Here is a 14,935-nt window from a genome sequence, read left to right as displayed (position 1 = left end):
GGAACCATAACTTTAGAGTCCTTGACTTATGAAATTTAAAAAAAATTTCTGAGCTCTATTATATTTAAAGTAAATATTATTCCACTTTTAATGAGCACCAAAAATGTACAAGGAGACGCTATACAAAATATAAAGTTGTAAACATACATATATATAGAATGATCAAAGAGTCAGTTCATTTTTTCCTGAAAGGAAATTCATATTCACATGAAGGGTAACTGACTAGCAGCCAAATAGCTATTCCCTTCTGTCTCAGGGGTCCCCAAAGCCATTCCCAGGTTAGGTGATTTGCTAAGAAGACCCAAAGACTTCAACATACAGCAATACTCAAGAAATGAAGCCCTTATATTATAACAAATACCTTCATTATAAGATACCTTACAATGAAAAGATAATAAGTACAATCAGCAAAAGGAAAGGCTCATGGGGCAGTATCTAGAGGAAACTAGGCACAAACTTTCAAGAGTCTTCTCCTAGTGGAGTGACAACAGATGAACTTAATTCCTCCAGGCACAAATTGTGACAACATGGGTAAATGTTGTCTCCTAGGGAAGCTCATTAGAGACTCAGTGCCCAAGGATTTTATTGGGATCACATATACACCCTCTACCTAGCCCATACCTACATCCCAAACTGACAGAGCAAAGTAGATGTTTGGCATAAGCCATATTGTTTGTACAAACAATCTAGGTACAGTGAACCACTCATATTATTTAGGGAAAGTTTCGTATCAGTGTGAAGAACCGTTACCATGCCAATTGCCAGATCCTGCCCAGGGCTAAACTTGCAAACAGGCTTTCCTTAAAGGTAACAGTCCCAAGCCTGCTATATTAGCTCTTTTCTGCACCATTCTGTTTCCTAAATAACATACACATAGGCAGAAATACTACTGTACTTGTTCTAAGATACCATTGTTAATGCTTTTGGGGAAATTAAAGTGCCATTTTTTATTTGGCTATGGCTATAGTTAAAGAAACTTAGATAACTCAGTAGTCATTTTCTTAAAATTCAAAAGCAGTTTTACCATTTGCCTAAAACCAAGGCCATTTTTTAACACTTTGCTGTGGTCATTTAAAATTCTTAATAGCTGCTTTGAGACAGTCCTTACTTTAGTGGCAGTTTGATGGCAATTTGTTTTGCAGGGGAAGGAATGAGGCTTGGGTAGGTAATGGTCCTCTGTAACCATCTAGATTTATCGTAACTACCACTGTTTCTGCATAAATAAGAGAACAGATCAGAGCACCCAGTTGTGGTAGTAATATTTATTTTTAAAAATTTTTTTAACATTTATTCATTTTTGAAAGTGAGAGAGACAGAGCATGAGTGGGGGAGGGACAGAGAGAGAGGGAGACACAGAACCGGAAGCAGGCTCCAGGCTCCGAGCTGTCAGCACAGGGCCTGACGCGGGGCTCGAACTCATGGACTGCGAGATCATGACCCGAGCCGGAGTCGGACGCTCAACCGGTTGACTGACCCACCCAGGTGCCCCTGTGGTAGTAATATTTATAAGTATTTTTTAAATGTACTAGATCTTTCTTTTTATATATAAGATCCAGGCTGGTTAAGTTTCCTCAGGTCCTTTGAGGCAGTGTGGAGGTTGGTACCATATCTATAGAAAGCTTAATGTGTGAAAAGTTGTTATGCCTTTTGAAAAATTTACTAATGTATATGCTCATTTTTGCTAGATAAATTTGTTACTGGGATACAGATTTCTTAGAACTGCACCTAATTTGGGCCACCTGGGTAGTTCAGTCAGTTAAGCATCTGACTCTTGATTTTTGCCTCAGGTCATGATCGCACAATTCATGAGATCGAGCCCTGCGTCAGGCTCTGCACTGATAGCCCAGAGCCTGCTTGGGATTCTCTCTCTTTCTCCCTCTCTGCCCCTACACTGCTCTTGTATGCTCTCCCTCTCTCTCAAAATAAACAAACTTAAAAAAAAAAAACAACTGTACTTAATTTGAAAGGTAACTTTTAAAAATTTATTCTAGCATGCTTGTGGACAGAAGTTAACAGATTATTGTTTGTTGGCTGGGTGCAAACTCTTTTGAGTCATTTAAGCCAATAAATTTTATCTCAATGCATAAAAAGTAATGTGACTAGTTAAACTATCTCCCTGTCACTTGTAGAAGAAAAGCAGTAAAAATTTTCCCTTCTTCTTCAAAGACCAACTTTGTAATTCTGTGATTAAGCTGAGCATAGACAAATTTGATTTTGGTCTTATTTCTAAAGCTAAAAAAAAAAAAAAAAAGTAAAGCAGTTAGTGAATTTAAATCCCCTGGTATGGGTATGGTAACAACATGATCAGATTTGCTTTATGGATGTAACTTCCTCTTAATTTTTAGAAAATACTAATTTTCCTAAAACCAAAATGTACAAGACTTTATAACCGGTGCTGAGGGGCGCCTGAGTGGCTCAGTTAGTTAAGTGGCCAACTCTTGGTTTAAGTTTAGGTCATGATCTTGTGTTTGTGAGTGCAAGCCGCTTGTCAGGCTTTAGCACTGACATTGCAGAGCCTGCTGAGGATTCTCTCTCCCCTACTCATGCTCTTGCTCTCTTTCTCTCTCTTCTCTCTCCAAATAAATAAATAAACTTAAAAAAAATGTATAACTAGTGCAGAAAACAGAATCAATATTCTATCGAGTGAATTCAGATGTGAATTTCTTAGTTGGTTTAACATATTACATAATGAAATTTGATGAAGTTATTTAAGGTATCAGCTATAATTACAATGCTGTCCTTATAAAACAGGGTCATAGTTGTCCTTTTTCTCCCTCACTCTACCAAATTTAAGTACCAAAAGAAAAGAAGAAAGTGCTTTTTCTATAAATGAACAGGTGGAGCATGAGACACGAAGGAACTTCTTGCATTCTCCGAACGATGTTTCTAGCACAGACTAGTCTAGATATCTAATGATAGATATTGTTGCCTTCCAAGTTTCTTCTTTGATTCAAAAGTCAGCTTCAGATCACTAAAATATTATTCTAACAGAAAAATTGAAAAAATTAAAAATGTATTGAATTAGTGCCTTGCATCAGTTTCATAAAAATTACCTAATTTTTTTCACACCTGGGGGTATTCATCATTTTATAGAGACCAGAAAGGTGAAAGAGTTTGCCCTAATGCATAGGGAATGTATGTAACTGGAGCTGGGAATGGAACCCAGGTACTCTTTCTATTGAAGTGATAGGCTGGTGGGACTTTTGAGATGGTAAGAATGTTCAATTTTATTCAGTTTAACTCCCATATGCTATATGTAGGCAAATCAAGACTCAGAATTGCCCAAAGATAAAAGGTAGTTTGTGGCAAAGCCAGAAACTGAATTTAGTTCAGTGGTTCATTTATTATTTGTTCACTTGGCTTCAGTAACTCTTCACAATCTTAGTTTTATTCTGCATTACTGGTCTCTCCTTGTTGATCCTCCTTGCCTTGGTCCTCTTCTTCCTCTGCACTTCCTCCATTGGTGGATTCATCCAGTTTCATGACTTTAAATGCCAACTGACGATTTCCAAATTCACTTTTTCAGTCCATACCTGACTCTTGGGTTGCAGACCCTTGTAGCCAACTTCTTACCTGAGATCTCCATTCAGGTATTCGATACATGTCTTAAATTCAATCTGTCTAAAACTAACAGATTTTGGTTTTCCCTGGCAAATCTGTTCCTCCCACTGCTCTTCCCGTCTCAGGTTGATGGCAACACCATCCTTTCAGTTACTCAGGCGAACATACTCTGGAGTCCTCACTCCATATCTAAAGCACAGGAAAACCATTTTGACTCTATCTTTACCTATCTTTAGCATACACACAGAATTCAACCACTTCTTGCCACCTCCACTGATATTGCTCTCTTCTGAGTCACTAGAGTGGTTCTTTAAAAATGTTAAATTAGATCCTGTTACTCCTTCCAGAAGCTTGCAGTGGTTCCCCATTTTCTTCAGAGTAAACATCAAAGACCTTACAATGCAAGACTTTGTGAGGTGTGATAGGATGACAACATTTGTAAAGGATCGCTCTTGTTGCTAAATTATCATCTATCATCTCTCATCCTCACTAGGATGTAAACTCTGTAGGTAGGACTGTTTGCTTATTTTGTTTACTACTATATGCCAAGCACATTGGTGCCTAACACATGGAAGGTGTTTGATCATTATTTGTCAGATGTGAATTCATGCATTCATGTAATATTCATTGAGCTCATATTATATGCCAGACAGTGCTGGATACAGTAAATTAGTTATGGTCTCTGCTTTCATGAAGCTCTCATGAAGTGGACACTCACTCTCAGAGATACTGACTTAGGTGGTCATCTGTGTGTTCTAAACATGTATTTTTTTAGTTGTCACAAACTTTTTGATACGCACTATATGTCAAAAGCTTGTTCTGATGTCTATACCTCGTTGTAGAAAAGATTTATTCTCATGAATAGATTAGGAAACTCAGAAGTAACTTAGTCCCTAACGGTTGTTAAAGCATTCTAAACAGGAAATATCGGGCAAAAAAGATCAAATAAACACTCTAGGAAGTGTATATTGCACAAACACCTCTTTCATGTTAAATAATGCCAGTTTCCAATAATCTTATCTCTCAGATCTAATGGTTTAATGGGTCCAGACTTTTTCTTTTCCACATCTGGCTCTTTACAGCTACTTTCACATTGTTTGCCCCATAATGGACTATCAGAGAGACGTAGGAATCAGGAGGATTCAGTTATTTTCCCAACAATGAAACTGACTGAGTTGGTAGTCTCACTGGAGCTTGGTTTCCTTATCTTAAAATGAAGATTTGGATTAAATTAAACTAAGACTTCCTTTGCTCCAATATTCTAGGATTCTGATTTCAATTTTTACAGCAGTTATAATCAATAATAATAATAGAAATAATACTCTTAATACAGTTTTGAAGGAAAAATTATCATGCTTCCCATGATAGAAACCTTTGGTGTTTCCAAGTTAACATGCCATAAGTAAAGTCTTGCATCTGAAACATAATTGTGTTTAAGTCATTTTCTGGTTTTTGCTAATTTCAATTTGATGAATCAACATGGCTCTTTGGAAGGTCAAATCAACAAAGAAACTACATTTCTGATTACATTTCAGAACAGTCATGGAAAAAATACTTTCACAATGATTCTCATTATTTCTCCTTCAGTATACTTAAAGGATATGACAGATTCTCATCATTAACATGCCTACTATGTGAGGTGGGCTACCTGTCAGAATCTCTGGGGAAGAAGACTTGTGATATGGAGGTGAAGAGGATATGTCTGTCACATGATAAGTTTTCCAAATGCCGATGTCCACCATCATAAGCCCCTACTATAGCTCCCCATTTGAGAATCACTGTTCTAAAGATTACAAAGATACATACGCACATTAATCCAAGACCAGAGCTTTATCTGCATTCCAAAATAAAGATCTACTCTATTTAGGTGTGTATATTCTTTAGGCACTCTATTGCACGTTACCTGAATTCAGAAGATCATTTAAAAAAATTTTTGATGTTTATTTTTGAGAGACAGGGTGTGAGTGGGGGAGGGGCAGAGAGAGAGGAAGACACAGAATCCAAAGCAGGCTCCAGGCTCTGAGCTGTCAGCACAGAGTCCAACGTGGGGCTCGAACCCACGAATCATGAGGTCATGAGCTGAGCTGAAGTCCGACGCTTAACCAACTGAGCCACCCAAGCACCCCTCAGAAGATATTTTTTAAGTTTATTTAATTCTTTTTGAGAGAGAGAGGGAGAGGGAGCGTGAGCAAGGGGAGGAGCAGAGAGAGGGAGAGAGACCCCAAACAGGTTCCAGGCTGCAAGCACAGAGCCTGATGGGGGCTTGAACTCACAAACCATGAGTTCATGACCTGAGCCAAAACCAAGAGTTGGACGCTTAACTAACTGAGCCACACAGGCACCCCCAGAAGATAATATATATGTAGTACATTATTGTCTACCATTCCAAACATCACAAAAGGGCGAATAACTGGCACATTACGTTGAACAGTTCATGCGGACTCTATTCTAAGCAAAGACAGCTCTACTTCAAGTAAGCTACTTCTTTGGAATCTAAGCAAAGTTGGAATATAACCACTATAAAAATAAGTCATGTTATTTTTAGACACTATGCCTTTTGAATACCCCATATTCTCTAGTTTCTACTCCAACTGGGATAAATGAGGAAATGTGCAGCAAATATTTTTAAGATGAAAATTTCAGTCTTTTAGAAGTGTCCTGACAATAACTCTTTTCAGGTTATTGAATCATGAAAAACAGTATAGAATAATTAAGGATATATACTCCAGAGCCAAGAGTACCTGGTTTGGGATGATAGCTCTACCACTTATTAGCTCTGTAATCTTAGGCAGGTTACTTACTTGGTGTCACTTTCAATTGTATCACCTGTAAGTGGAGATAATAATCATGTTTACCGTAATGTTAGGTTATGAACCACTGCACATAAAGTTTAGCACAGTGCCTAACTTCTAATAAGCCATTATATTAATAAAACGTTACTTTTGGAAGTAAAAACTAAAGAAGGAGCAATTCATGTGCCTTTTTTTTTTTTTTTCTTTTTTGGAACATAAACCCTCTTATACTCTGTGGTAATACGGGCTTTGCAAAAATGAGGCTTTCAGTTGCTAATTTATTTGAGGTGATCCCAAATCCTGTTGGGTCATTAGCTATTCAACCTTCAAATAGTCCTTGGTTGTTGGACACAAATTTTAGTTTTCCTCTGGTATGATGATGACTTTAGTTTATTATTTACATGAAAATTTTTTTGATCTGTCACTAGGAGAGAAAATAAAACTTCTTCACAAAGTAGAGAAGATAGTGCTTCTCAGGCTTTCATGAATAGAGATAAAAGCTCAGAATTTCAGACCCAGTGCCCCTATCATTTGAAGCCCCAGGATCGGCATTTTTACCCTCTACCCCTCCAGTTGACTCTGATGAACGTGGGCCCTAGGAGCACACTTGGAGAAGCATTTATTTACAGAATAGCATAAATAGCAGTCGGGAGACTATAGTTACGAGTCTGGCTTTGCCATAGGGTCTAGCTTTGCATGCTTATGATTTAATTTCTACTTTGAGACTATGAGAATGCACATCGTGTTGCGCTTTGGAAACTCAGAATATATATGTTAAGGAGTTATATTTATTTGAAGACAGTGTAATAAAGAACAAAATTTATGCAGCTAGGAATCGTGACTAGATTTCTAGTCCCAGCTCTGCCACTTTATAGTCTAGTGATTGGGTAAGTTATACAATGTCTGCGAATCCTAGTTTCTCCATCTTTAGAATAGAGTTAATACCATAGTCACCAAATATGTCATAGTTCATTGCTATATATCTAGTGCCTAGAGCAGTGTGGTACATAGTAGGTCTTAATAACTAATTGTTGACTAGATGAACTACATTATTTGAAATGACACAATCAATTCTGGGAATAAAAACACAAAATGGCACAGTACCTTCCCCCCAGAAGCTCATGATCTGGGGGAAACAGACATACACAAATATTACAACATACCTCAATGAAGATCGACTGAGGTAATGTCATGACACGCGATACAAGTTATAAGGTGATGGTGGCACTTGTAGAGAACCACAGTAAGAATGCAAGGAGTTCATAAATGGGGTCTATTAACCCTTTAAAGCATTTTCTTCAGATGTCTATGGTCCGTTGAAGGTGAGGCCATGATAACCACTGGAATGTGAATTTGACCACATGGCGTGTTCATACAGGTCCGATTCCCATCGCACTTCAGTTCAGATCTCAAGGACCTTCTAAGGAACCTGCTGCAGGTGGATTTGACGAAACGGTTTGGAAACCTGAAGAATGGTGTGAGTGATATAAAAACTCACAAGTGGTTTGCTACAACAGATTGGATTGCTATTTACCAGAGGAAGGTGAGCCATTTCTTTCTTTAATTTAAAAGCTTTTGGAAGTTAGTATTTAAATTATATGTGGTAAAGATATTTTCAACTTAACACGTGGTTTTAATTTTTTTACCTTTGAATTAATCCTATGCAGGACTTAAGGGACCTTTCCAGCCCACAACTTAAAAATGAGTTTTTAAAAAAATGAGTTTTCTACTTGATAAAAGAGAAGGCATATTCTATTTTGACCATCAATCTGAAATTTTTTTTTTAACGTTTATTTATTTTGAGAGAGAGCACATGCATACATGCAGGAGGGGCAGAGAGAGAAGGAGAGAGAGAATCCCAAGCAGGCTCCATGCTGTCAGCACAAAGCCCAAGGCGGGTCTTGATCTCACAGAGCGTGAGATCATGACCTGAGCCGAAATCAAGAGTTGGATGCTTTACTGACTGAGCTACCCAGGCGCCCCAATCTGAAATGTGTTCAGTGTCAGATTTTTCCTACCCTTGCCTCTTACTCTTCACAATATTATGGTAATTATTAGGTAAACAATGTCTTAAAGGTTTGCATTTCAAAACTGATGTGAAGCCGCATTAGAAAGACAAAAATAAACAAATATATTCTCCTTCCTGGAATTGGCAAACAGCTGGATTTAATAACATTTAATAGCTAGATTCATCAGATATTTTTCAGTCTTTATCACTTTACCATTGTAACAAATTGAGACATTGAAGAAAGATTTTGCTGTGCTGAGTTACTTTTCTCTCAACATTGCTTCCCAAATTCCTAAAGATAATTCGTATTTATAAAGTGTTGTCATCTTGAATATATTTAATTTTTTATTTTTTTTCCATAAAACCAAAGCTTCTAATGTTTCAGAGACTTGCCATATTTAATACTGCTATGCAGCCACATGAGTGAATTTCCTTAGGAAAAAAATGTAAATGCTATAAATTAATATTAATAGCACGGTTTTCCTAGTTTATATCTTTTGGAAAAGAATATAAAAACAAAGCATTAAAAGAATTTAATAATGCAGCAAAGACCAAAACAATATGAGGGCAGTAGTCTCCGCATCTCATAAGATGGGTTCAGAAACTTCCTAGGCGTTAAATTCATGAAACAGCCCTTAGCATTATTATCTCAACTGGATATGTTATGTAGTCAAGAGCAATTCTATTTGGGTGATTTATTGAATCTGTATTTTCTTTTAGTGCTTTTTGATCTAACTTCTTTTTGTCGTTGTTTAGTAATTAGCCAGTTACCCTCTCACCATTTGTTGAATAATTCTTCTTTGACCCCTTGTTTGAAATTCCACCTTTGCTAATGCTGAATTATTACATACTTCGGTCTGTTTCCGACTTTATGCTTTAGGGGTTCTTTCTGTCTATTCTTGTACTACACACCACACTGTTTTACATACCTTGATGGTAGCTTTTATTCAATTTCCAAAATATTTGTATATTTACTATGTGGAATTCTTATCAATGTTCAAGGAAAAGAATATATAGTTCAATATATTTTAGTTGTAAGAAAATACACAAAACAAAATTTGCTATCATGCAGGTCAATCATATTAAGTGCATACTGTTGTGCAGCCATGACTGCCGTCCTTCTCCAGAGCCCTTTCATCTCGCAAAATGAAAACTGTGTACCCATTAAACAAGGACTCCTGTTTTATTGGTCTCTCCAGATATCTATATTGTCTTTGGGGCTCTTAATTGGGATAACAGTATATTAATTAGAAGAAAATCAAAATCTTGAAAATTCCTCATAATTAAAATGTTATGTTTCTGCCCCGTGTTGGGCATAGAGATTACTTTTAAAAAAGTAAAAATTAAAATCTTCTCCTCAAACATATTCAGTGCACCACCTAATATTAATAAAGTCCCTATTTTAAATAAAGGAAAGCCATTTTAATTTTAGGATCCAAGGAGAAAAAAATGTTCAGAATTTAGCAATGCTATTTTTCTAAAAGGGACATGTTTCTTTCCAACTTCCCAGAAAGTTTTGATAGCTAGATATTTTAAACAAAATAAACTTGGGAATTAAAAGGAAGATTAAGAGGAGCGCCTGGCTGGTTCTCAGTGAAGCATGTGACTCTTGATCTCCAGGTCATGAGTTCAAGCCCTGTGTTGGGCCTAGAGCCTACTTAAAAAAAAAAAAACACCAACAACAAAACAAGTATATCTAAGAATTATCTGTAACCTCAAGAGAAGGGAATTAAGGAAAAGGATGGAAATATAAAGGCTTTAGAAATAAGGAACCGATAAAGGAAAATCTGGAGTTCTGTAACCTAAAGTGCCAGTATTTTGGTACCAACAGTTAATTATCCTAGAACTCTCTTAAGTATTGTACCATTCCTTGAATGAAAATGTTGAGATTAATAGCAAACCTACTGTTTGCTTTCTCTTTTTTTTTAAATTTTTTTTAATGTTTATGTTTGAGAGAGAGAGAGACAGTGTGAGTGGGGGAGGGACAGAGAGAGGGAGACACAGAATCTGAAGCAGGCTCCAGGCTCTGAGCTGTCAGCACAGAACCCGATGTAGGGCTCAAACCCATGAGATGTGAGATCATGACCTGACCCAAAGTCGGCACCTTAACTGACTGAGCCACTCGGGCACCCCTGTTTGCTGCTGTTTCTAATGCTGTTATCATTTAGGGACTTAAAGGCATTTAAAGATGCTACCATATAATAATGGTGGGAATTTATTTTCCTTAGTATTTAGAAACTGTCAGGAATTCATTATTCCTCTTTCTGATTCCAATATTTGTGGGTTTGGTTTTTTTTCTCCAGACCACCATGCAATTAACTCAGTTCTTAACGCTGAACCTGGAGATAGCCGCAGACCCCACAGGCTGAGGGCTCAGTCCCAGAAGAGTGCCCTCCACCCACCACCACTGCAGACATTAATTGCAAGTTAGGCACCTGCTTCTGACTAAGCAGCTTTAGATCAGAGGTTTCCCACAAACCCCTCCTAGGGTTCAATTAATTTGCTAGAGCAGCTCAGAGAAGTCAGAAACTACTTACTGTTATCAGTTTATTATAAAAGAATATAACTCAAAGACAGCCAGAGGGAAGAGATGCATAAAGCAAGATATGGGGACGGGGCTCAGCGCTTCCTGCTCTCTTCAAGCACGCCACTCTCCCCCAATCCCCACTTGTTCACCGGGAGCTCTCCATACCCCATCCTCTTGAAGTCCTGTGGCTTCATTAGGTAGGCATGATTATTTAAATCATTGGCCATTGGTGACTAAACTCCGTCTCCAGCCCCCCACCCTCCCCACCCCCACTCCTTGAGGTTAGGAGATGAGACTGAAAGTTCCGAGTGTCTAACCAGCACCCATCCTTAGGTTACCTAGGGGCTTTCCAAAAGTCACCTCATTAACATAACACTTATGACATCCAAGAGTTTAAGGAGCTCTGTGCCCGGGATTAGGGTGAAGACCAAACACGTTTTTCCTATGATAAATCAAAATATCACACTTCATTTTTCTGTCTCATTTCCAGGTGGAAGCACCATTCATACCAAAGTTCAGAGGCTCTGGAGATACCAGCAACTTTGATGACTATGAAGAAGAAGATATCCGTGTCTCTATAACAGAAAAATGTGCAAAAGAATTTTGTGAATTTTAAAGATGGGCAACAAGATGACATCAGAGCTCACACTCAGTCTTTGCACTCTGTTGAGAGATCAGGTGGAGTCGAGACCGTCCTTGTTGAAGCAGTTACCTAGTTCCGTCATTCCAGCGACTGAGTGAGGTCTTTATTGCCATCGTCCGTGTGTGCGCTCTGCGTCCACCTATGTAACAAGGCACCGCTAAGCAAGCATTGTCTGTGCCATAACACACAACTAGACACCTTCCCGCTTCCCTCTGGTTGGGCTTTCTCCTCCCCTCCACCCATTTCTTCCTTTTTCATGTTCGTCGGGTTTTCTCCAAGCAGTGCTCCATTTTATTTTGTGGGTATTTCAGACGGGCAGTGTTATGGCTCTGTGATATTTGAAAGGAAGGGTAAGTGTTACCTTCGGTAGTTCTTGCCGTTATGGTTGTTGGTCGATGGCTTGAGGCTGTACGTCCAGTGATTATTTTTACTTTGAGTAGCTCAGACTCAGTTTTGCCAAAACTTCTGACAATTTTTGAAGACAGAGTGTCGTATCAACAAGGCAATTTATACAAAACAAAACAAAACAATACCTTTTGCAGAACTCACCGCTCTGGTGAGACATTTGGATAGACTAATATAGAGTAGCTACACCCGGCAATTTGGATTTCTAGAGATCAGAGGTTCCGTCTCCCTTCACCACCTTTTGTATTTTCCTCCCGGTGAGTAATCGGGTGACCACCTGTGCAGTGTGACACATGCAGCTCACTCACAGGAGAAACTAAAGCTGTGGGTCCCATCACTTGGTAGGGGACCATCACTTGGTCATTGCTGTAGGGATTAGGGCTTTAAGATTTCTACACCTTCGCTCCTCCGTAAGGATTTTAGCCAGTATTTTGACAGAACGCGACTGATGAAGAAAGGGACAAATTTTTTAGTTTCTCAAGTCCTCCTTGTAAATTTTTTACGGGAAAAAAAAAAAAAACGAACTAAAAAAGATCATTAATGTGGACAATTACTTTGCTGAGTCCAACAAATGGCTTGATGCTTGTAAGTAGTGTAGAGACACTCTTATTTATATGGGGATTTTTCTGTTTGTTTTGCTTCGCTTTGTTTTGTCACGGTTAAGGACAAAAGGAGTTGTTGCCAGGTTATTCCAGCATACAGTATCTGTCAGCCCGAGGGAGAGGCACTGTTGTAGCTTCAGCGTTCATCCTATGCCTCATCCACGAGGAAAAGGGACAAAGTTTTTAAAACTGCCACAACTGTATTTTAATTTTGAGGTGTGATAGTTTTAGACACGTTAGAATTTCCAGCCTCTTTCCGTACACAGCATGTATGATCATGCAGATGCAATGTTAGCATTTGAGTTTAATTTTTTTTTTAATTCTTTTTTGCCAACAGCATTGCTGTCAGTGGAAATTTCAAGCATTTTTGCACAGTTAGTTCCACGTTTGTTGAGAATCCATGGCTTAACTCTGTTTTTTAAGTATTTTTTTCTTTGCTTTTAAATTTTCCCATCTGGTTTTATCTCCATGTGTCAGTGACCTATCTTAAAACAACACACCAAAAGAGCTGAAAGTAAACTCTGTTCATTTTTTATGATCAATTTACATGCATATAAGTTGAGTTGTTTTTAATCAGACTGATCTTAATGTATATAAGCATTCTATTTGCTTCATTATTGGTGCCGGTCACTGACAACTTCTTTATCTCCGTACCACACTCTTGTAAAACCTTTGAAGACATTGAAAAAGCCTGTCTGGGATGTTCTCTGCATCCATCTGTACATCTTTTGGTTGTCAAGTGTTCCTGCATGGTTATGTCATTTAAGAGCTGATAACTGATTTCAGTTGGTCCACTTATATTTAAAATGTGCAAGAAAAATATGATATACTTTGCTGTATCAAGTTTTATGTGACAAAAAATATGTCATTCATGTTAATAAATTTAAACCATCATTTCTATAAAATATTTTCATTCGGTTTTTTTTGGCCCAAGAACATGCTGATCGTTGTATTCTATATGTATGCAACAAATTCCATGGTAGCTTTATTGTATATTATTGTAGAATTATTTTAATAAATCATGGGGATGACAATTTGATTATTACATTTTAGTTTTCAGCAATTAAGAAGATTTCTCTAAGTTCTAAAAAGACGTTTTAAATAAAATAACTACTTGCCCTGCACAACTTGCTGTAGAATCTGCCTAGGTAGATGACCTCTCGGCATGCGTTGGTTTTGAGGGCTACTTAGCCATTCCCATTTCTCTCTCCACTTAAAGGACATGAGCAAGCTTTCAGATATGTCAAGGGAGTCTATTTCCAACCAATTAAGGATGCGGAATTAGAATATCTTCAAGTTATATAAAACTCCCAGTTTCAGCCACAATTTAGCCAAGAACAGGATGAAAATTTGAATAAGAAATCAGTGGAATGAATCAGTGTTTAACCTCAGATTACATTATTTGAAGCAGAAGAAATTACATTTTTCCTCAGTAAATGATAAGGAGATGGCACTGCAGAGGAGGGACCCCTTGACTCAAAGTCAAGACATCTGGGTCTCAGGTCTGGTCTGTCACAGTCGGCATGACCTTGGCCTCAGCTCTCTCTTCTACAAAATGGAAGAATTCCATTAGGCGGTTTCTAAGGTCTTTTCTAATTTTCACATGTCATGACAAAATTCTTTTTATTTGACACTTTGAAGGGATAATGTGCTTTGAAGTAAATCTCGGTAAGGTGATATTTTAGGGCATCTTTCTTCTCCTTATCTCTTACAGTGTTCTTACAATTTTTTGAATATCATAAGGACCTTATGTCTGTTTTGATTCCTTCCTCCTTCACTGATGCTAAATATCCAACTGATATCAAACTGTCAACCTACCAAAAACAGATATTGTGGCTTGTGGGTATTGCTGTCTTGTTTTTGATATGTTCTTGTATTGACTGCCCATTGGCCTGAAAATACTCATCATAAGCCTAAAAAAAAAATCATTTTTCTTTCCCACTGACCGTTTTATCTGCTTGTTGTAAGAATCAAATGAAATAATGTATGTGAAAGCACCTTGTAAACTGTAACCTATCAATGTAAATGTTAAGGTGTGTTGTTATTTCATTAATTACTTCTTTGTTTAGAATGGAATTTCCTATGCACTATTGTAGCTAGGAAATGCTGAAAACAACTGTGTTTTTTAATTAATCATAACAGCAAAATTAAAGTATCTTCAAAGGATGAAACGGTGTCTTGAGTTCTATTTGGTGCCCTTATCTCTTGATTTCTTTTCCATGGATACTACAGATGCCTATAGGTTTCTAGTTTCTATGTATTCATGCTGGTCTTTGGTGATGGGAACAGAGTAATAGGGGAAGAATGCCCACCAATCTAGTCCAACTGAGTATATATTAAGAAACTACTAGATTCATTCCATAGTTTCTAAAAAGTGTTTCTACTTCCTCATGCTAC

The 14,935-nt window shown here is 37.7% G+C and overlaps 1 protein-coding gene across 3 annotated transcripts in view; it reads left to right on the top strand.

The window, feature by feature from the left end:
• The window catches only part of PRKACB (protein kinase cAMP-activated catalytic subunit beta), a 126,923-nt gene extending 112,191 nt beyond the window's left edge, over positions 1–14,732 (top strand). For all 3 annotated transcript variants that reach the window (XM_049616915.1, XM_049616913.1, XM_049616916.1), the window contains 2 exons: positions 7,732–7,896; positions 11,379–14,732. In XM_049616915.1, coding sequence (XP_049472872.1) covers positions 7,732–7,896; positions 11,379–11,504 — 291 coding nt within the window. In that variant the 3' untranslated portion in view covers positions 11,505–14,732. The remainder of the gene's footprint in view (positions 1–7,731; positions 7,897–11,378) is intronic.
• The last annotated feature ends 203 nt before the right edge of the window (positions 14,733–14,935 follow it).

This window comes from Panthera uncia, assembly GCF_023721935.1.
Source record: "Panthera uncia isolate 11264 chromosome C1 unlocalized genomic scaffold, Puncia_PCG_1.0 HiC_scaffold_4, whole genome shotgun sequence".
Taxonomy (NCBI): Eukaryota; Metazoa; Chordata; class Mammalia; order Carnivora; family Felidae; genus Panthera; species Panthera uncia.
Note: the sequence above shows the minus strand (reverse complement) of the source record. Positions and strands in the feature narration are given on the sequence as shown.